Raw genomic sequence first — 6,415 nt, 5'->3', positions numbered from 1 at the left:
CCAGGAGCAGCAGCAGCATCAGCTGCAGCAGCAGCAGCAGCCGCTCCAGGAGCAGCAGCAACAGCAGCTGCAGCAGCTCTCCTCCCTCTCAGCTCTTTGTTGAGTAAATGTGATGAAGCTTCAAGCTGGAAATTCTCTGGTTTTTAAACATCCTGTACTGAATGGAAACTTAGGAAAAATAACACAGAATCTCATATCTTCCCATTAACACAGCTGCACTAGACGCTGCATTCATTTAAAAAATAAAACCCAAATCCATCAGATGCGCTGAGGTTCTGAGCATGCTCAGTTCGTGCTCTGGCTGCGCTGCCAGAGACAACAAACTCACCCATGTCTTTCTTGACGATGTTGTAGAAGACGCCGCCCTGCTGGAACAAGTGTGGCAGCTTCTTGGCGTACGACCAAACGTCCTCGCCTGAACAGAACACGGTTAACAGGTTAGAGGCGCCCAGAAACACGCAGAGACCTTGAACACAACACGAGGTTCAAATACGTCCACACATCAGGAGATCGGACAGCAGAAAACGTCCGAGTCCTGGAAACTGGAAAACTGGATTCACTGCACGGATCCCATAATTCAAAAGAAGCTAAATGCTTAAAATGAAATCTAATTAATAACCAAGTTCTCCGTTGGGTCAGGATGATGTTACTATGGCGACGTGTTTATGAGACGTTTCAGGTCCAAAAAGCTCAGACTGAAGAACGAGTCCAATGTTACACAAAAAACAAAATCCCAGGTTTCTGGCCCCCTGATGACATCACAGAGGTTTATTCCACGCAGCCAATCAGAAACCCAGAAATGTTTCTGATCAATCAGGAGCTGATGGATCAGACCAGCGGTCCTCAACCCGCGGCTCCGGGCCACAAGAGACTCGCTGGTCCTTCCACAAAGACCGACCGAACACAGAAAAGGAACCAACTTACAGATGGAGGTTTCAGCAGGTTTTCACTTTATTTCATGGAATAACTGCAGAATGACACTAAAGTACCAGGAATAATAATAATAATAATCTATTTGTCTTATGATCCAATTAAAAATTAGGTTTTTTAAATAATTTTTGCAAATAACATCTCACAGAATAAATGTGTCCTCCTCTTTCTGCAGATGTTTTATGTTTTTATTTATTTCAAAGCTTCAACACAGAAGCATTGAAGAAAATGGTGTTTTAAAAAAATAAGACAGTAAATATCTGTCATTATTTATGTTGTTTTTAAAGTCATGTGACATGAATGTCTGAGGTTTAATGAGGAGAACTGAGGGCAGAAATGGCTTTTAAACAGCTGAAGATAAGATAGACCATCAAATTAGCATAAATATTGATTTTTACAACCATTTTACTGAGACAAAACATCTACATTTTACTTTACATTTAAATACAGAAGCTAATTTTGAAATAATTGCTTACTGAGCCATACAAACTTTCTGCCACCAACTGTTGATATATTTATTGTCAGCTGAAAATGGAGGAACTGAAACATGTTTTAAATGTTCAGCTTGTTGCTGATTATATTTAACTGACTTCAGCTGCTAATATTGATATTTCAGGACAAGAGAATCAGTGAAATGATGTTATTTCATGTACTGGCTGATTTATCTGAACGTTTCAACCAATCAGAGGAGCAGCTCTGCTTCCAGGATGTTTTTATCTCCCGACATGGATCTGAACTTCAGCAGGATGATGTCAGAGGTGAAGCAGATAAAGTATTGAACATTTTTGCAGATCGGTTGTTCCAGCAGTCGGCTGTCCGGCTGGACAGGAAGTGCAGCGTCAGGTCCAATAAAAAACCTTCCTGAAAATCAGCAGCAACTCTTCGTCATGTTCTGCGTTTATCTGAGAGCAGCGGTGACCTTTGACCCTTTTGGCAGCTGACACAGGGAGGGGACGGGATGCTGGAGTCAGCAGATTGACTGAACACACATGAGTGAATGCAGAGTTTCTGGTAGCCTGAGAGTTCATTCAGCCGCAGTCTGCTGGGAGCCAACCAATCAGCAGCCAGCATGCGTCTGTGCTGCACAGCTCGACCAATCAGCAAAGCTCTCAGTTTCTCTCGAAATGAAAACAAAACTAAGAAGAACGCTGCTGCTGCTACTCCTCTTAGTTATTACACAAACATAACTAAATATTAGGAGGGAGAAAACCGGCCTGAAGACCCAGAGTGGAAGACGACTGGGTTTTAACTAGGCCAGAAACTTTAAAATGTTCATTTAGATTCATTACAATGAATTTTTTAACACATTAAAGAAAAACAGAGTTAATCAATTTGTTTTGTTTACATACAGAAGCTGTGAGCTGGAGCCTTTGTGTTGTGTTTCTGCTACGTCCGCTAACATCAGCGCTGGACGGCGTCTCTGACCCCGACCAATAGAAATATGTTTGTTGTTGAGCTCATGTCTATTTATTCAATAATCTAGCAGTAAAAAGTGTTTTGGATTGAAAATGTTGCTTATTTTGTTGATATACAGTTTGATTAATTAATTACAGACCTTAAAATTAACTTGATTAAAAGTTTTAGTAAAGTCCCACCATCAGGTTTAACTAGATGGTTTGTAAACATCTGATGTAGAAAAGTCCTGACATAACAATACATTTGAAAATCCAGTTACTGAGTTGATTTCAGAGATAAATGAATTTTCTTCATGTGACTGCTGACCTAAAGAAACTCGTTACAGATGTTTTCCATTTTTATCTTTTGTGTTTGTGGAGTTTTATTGCAGCAACAGGCATCAAGTTCCCTAAAAGAGAAATAATAAATAAAAACTCCTTCGATCTTATTCTGGAACATGAGCTCTGCCAGGCTGCTTACAGGATGTGATGTCATAAAGGATGAAGGTTTGACCTGCTGCCGCCATGTTCTTACCCATCAGGGTTGCTAGGAGACAGAGGGAGGACATCTCCAGGTCGATGCTCTCCTGGATCTCCCGGCTGCTCGTCCGGCCGCCCGTCACCGCGTCGTCGCTCTTTGTCGAGTGCAGGGCGGAGTGCGAGCTGGTCGCCCTGGTGATGGGGGCCCCGGGGCCCCTGTCCTCGGGACCCCTGAGGATCTCCACCGTCACCCTGTCGCCGTGCTGCAGGGCCACCGGCTCGTTCTCCTCGCCGTCCCGGGGCGGCAGCAGCTCTCTGGGGGGGAAGCCGTAGCGGATGCACTGCTGTGGCGGCGGCACGTCGAACTGCTTGGCGATGCTCCGCCGCAGCTCAGCGAAGGTGGTGAGGGCCGGAAGGGTGAGCATGGCCTGCCGCCCGTCGCTGGTCGTCACCCGGATCTTCTTCTCCTTGTTGGAGGAGGATGAGGGGGAGGAAGTCTTGGTGGGCGTGGCGGGAGCAGAGGAGGAGGAGGTTTCTGGGGAGCCGCCGGGGGACGAGGTCCGGCCCTGACCTTTGGGGTCGTGCTTCAGCTTGTCGGAGCGTCTCTTCTGGGAGACGAAGGCCTGCTCGCTGATGCTCTGCTGGAGGCTGCGCTCCGCCCGGCTCATCGTCAGCTCCTCCTTGTGGAGGGTCTTGGCTTTCTGACCCGTCAGGATGATCTTGGTGGGCAGCTGGGGGTCCGGCGGCGGCGGCACCTCCGTCCCGTCGCCGAGGCGATGGGCGTGGGCCCCGTCGATGGACACCGGGTTGTACTCATCCGGGTTCTTCTTGGCCGTGTGGTGCAGGATGGTGTTCACCACCTTCTGCACCAGGATCTCGCTGCCAAACTCTCCAGGGAAATGCTTAGTGACCAGCTTCATGGCCACGTCATACACGTTGCTGTTCAGCGTCGGGTCCGTCTCGTACTGGAACCAGTACACCGTCTCCCGGACCACCCTGCCCCCCCACTCCAGGGTGATGGGGAAGGCTTCGGGCAGGTTGTCGTACTCCTTCCCATCCCAGTAGTGCTTGAAGCCGCAGCCACACTTCCCCCCCTGCGACCGGCTGTTGGTTCTGTCCCCGTCCAGGTACACCACCGACCCGTTCCCACGGATGTGCCGCACCGACGTCCCGTGGCACCAGGTGCAGGTGTTCAGGGAGCTCAGTTTGTAGTCCGGGACCAGGAAGTCTCTGTGGGGGTCGTAGGAGCACACCACGTTGTTGAGGGGGAAGCTGTAGTTCTTGTCGGGCCGCAGCTGTCCATGCGTGGACTTGGCCAGGTTGTAGAGCTTCCCGCCCGGTACCAGCCACTCGGACGGGATGTGCAGCTCAGAGAGGGCGCCGCAGATCAGGCAGCGGTGCAGACGGCTCTCCATCACAGACTTCTTGGCCGCCTCTGTCACCTCCTCCGGTTGGACGCCGATCACGCCGGTCCGCCGGTAGACGTACTGGTGAACGTCGGCCACCAGTGACGGGTGGATGCTGTGCTTCTCCATGAACACCTCCTCCATGGCGTTCACCAGCCGCATCAGGTACTTATCCTGCAGGCTGCGGTCGCCTCCGATCACACAGCTCCCGTCCGACTCCAGCTTGATGTACTTCCTGATGAGCTCCTGCGGGACGCCCCAGGCCTTTGGCAGCAGGCGGGGCGGCAGCTTAGGGAGAACCGTGTTCTTGATGCCCACCAGAGGAACGTAGTGGTTCCTGCCAGAGCTGCTCCAGGCGATGCAGATGGGTTTGTTCGGCTTCCCGTCCTTCCCCTTGCACTGTTCCTCTGAGACAAGTCCAGGCAGGAAGGTGGCAGAGTAGTCGCCGGAGCTCCTCATCCCACTCATGGAGTCCAGCAGGACGATGGGCCGGTGGAGGACGTTGGCCAGCCCGAATATGTGGATGTTACGCAGTCCCAATGGGACGCCTTCGGGGGGGATGAACAGGGGGTCGCACTCATTGATGATGTCCTCCCACTCTGCAGCGTCAATGAAGTCCTGGAACAGGTTTTTGTAGCAGTCCAGGTTCTGCTTGAAGTTCTGCTTCAGGTTTTCTCTCAGCGCGTGCCAGAACAGTTCCCTGCCCACCAGGGCTCTGGACACCGCGTGGACCAGGCAGTGTCCATCTCCGTCCACGTGGACCGGGATGAGACACTCTCTGTTGGCGTTGGCCTTCTTGATCTCCTCCAGGGTGTCGTGGAGGTAGATCAGGCTCCCGGAGCGGTCTTTGCCGTACCCCATGGTGGTGACATGGTCCGGCTCTATGAGGAAGGCACGGTCCCCCAGCAGGGAGCAGTCAAAGATCTCCCCCTGGTTCATGTCTTTCAGCAGTTTGGCTTTACCGGTCTGTTTGTCCATGCCGTAGCGGGTCAGCACCGGGGACAGCAGCTTGCAGTGGTAGTTGGACAGCCCCATCACCTTCACCAGCTCGGTCCCCTTCTTCGGGGCCCCGGTGACGCCGAGCAGGGCGTTTCTGAGCAGGTTGTGGAGCACCACGTCCGGGTCGGTGACCTCCTCCACGTTCAGCAGGCCGCTCTGCTCGTGCCGCTGGCCGCACTCCGTGCACTCGATGCTGATGGAGCCGTGAGCGGGGAAGAAGAGCCGCGCCTGGCATTTCGGGTCCGGGCAGGTACCGCACAGAATGCGCTTGTCTTTCTTCTTGGAGCTCTGCAGCAGCGACATTTCGGGAAAAATGAGGTGAAAATGTCTCCAAGCTTCACAGAATCATGATAATAACCCCGCAGAGAGGCTGTCAGGTCTGCTCCGACCGCGCTAACGATTGTTTTCAACCAGAATAACACCAGAACAACACGGAAGCGGCTGGCTTTCCTTTAGCAACTGACCGTTGCTAAACGTCCCTACGTAATGACGCAGGGCTTCTGGGACTTGTAGTACATCTGAATAATAATGAGTTTAAACCATTCATTTGTTCCAAAATACCCACATATATATTTTATGATTAGAAAAAATACACAAAATAATGTAATTGACCATTAATTAACATGAACTTAGGAAACACTTTAATATGTCCATAAACAGTATCTGTAGCTCTACTACATTTCCCAGAATGCATAGCCGTATGTCGTCGTTTTGTTGTGTAAGGAAGTGAATTCAGGCAGTTCTCAGTTTATCAACAATAACACGATTAATAAAAACATATTTTACTAATGCGACGTATTTTCAATATTTACAGCAGCTTTTACATGCATCTTGGGACAGTGTTAAAAAGTTAATTTTGAAAACCAGAGACTCCTGATGATCCTAGTCGCTAGTCTGCTGAATTTCATTTAGAAATATGTTAATTTAAATTTTTATGCCTGGTTATTCACTTTAGACGGATAAAACACCAGAAAAAAATACATCGTAATTTATTGTACTGATATATAAACAATTCGGCTTAAACCGGATACATAAAATATAGCTTATGTGGAGCAAATATTTTTAAAAGCCTGAATGACAGGGCTTTTTAGCGAATGTTTTTGTAACACCTTGTTTTGTTGTAAGGTTTTATTAGACCTGTGAATACATTCCAGTGCTGAGCCTCAACAATTCAGTTAAGGAGAAAGGAAGAGGATAAAAACTGAA

The 6,415-nt window shown here is 49.2% G+C and overlaps 1 protein-coding gene across 1 annotated transcript in view; it reads right to left on the bottom strand.

Moving 5' to 3' along the window:
- The window catches only part of vcpip1 (valosin containing protein (p97)/p47 complex interacting protein 1), a 10,981-nt gene extending 5,308 nt beyond the window's left edge, over positions 1-5,673 (bottom strand). The window contains exons 1-2 of the mRNA XM_008402825.2: positions 2,860-5,673; positions 329-415 (exon numbers count right to left, since the gene is read on the bottom strand). Coding sequence (XP_008401047.1) covers positions 329-415; positions 2,860-5,512 — 2,740 coding nt within the window. The 5' untranslated portion in view covers positions 5,513-5,673. The remainder of the gene's footprint in view (positions 1-328; positions 416-2,859) is intronic.
- Between the last annotated feature and the right edge of the window lie 742 nt (positions 5,674-6,415).

This window comes from Poecilia reticulata, unplaced genomic scaffold, assembly GCF_000633615.1.
Source record: "Poecilia reticulata strain Guanapo unplaced genomic scaffold, Guppy_female_1.0+MT scaffold_260, whole genome shotgun sequence".
NCBI lineage: Eukaryota > Metazoa > Chordata > Actinopteri > Cyprinodontiformes > Poeciliidae > Poecilia > Poecilia reticulata.
This window is presented reverse-complemented; position numbering and strand designations above follow the sequence as displayed.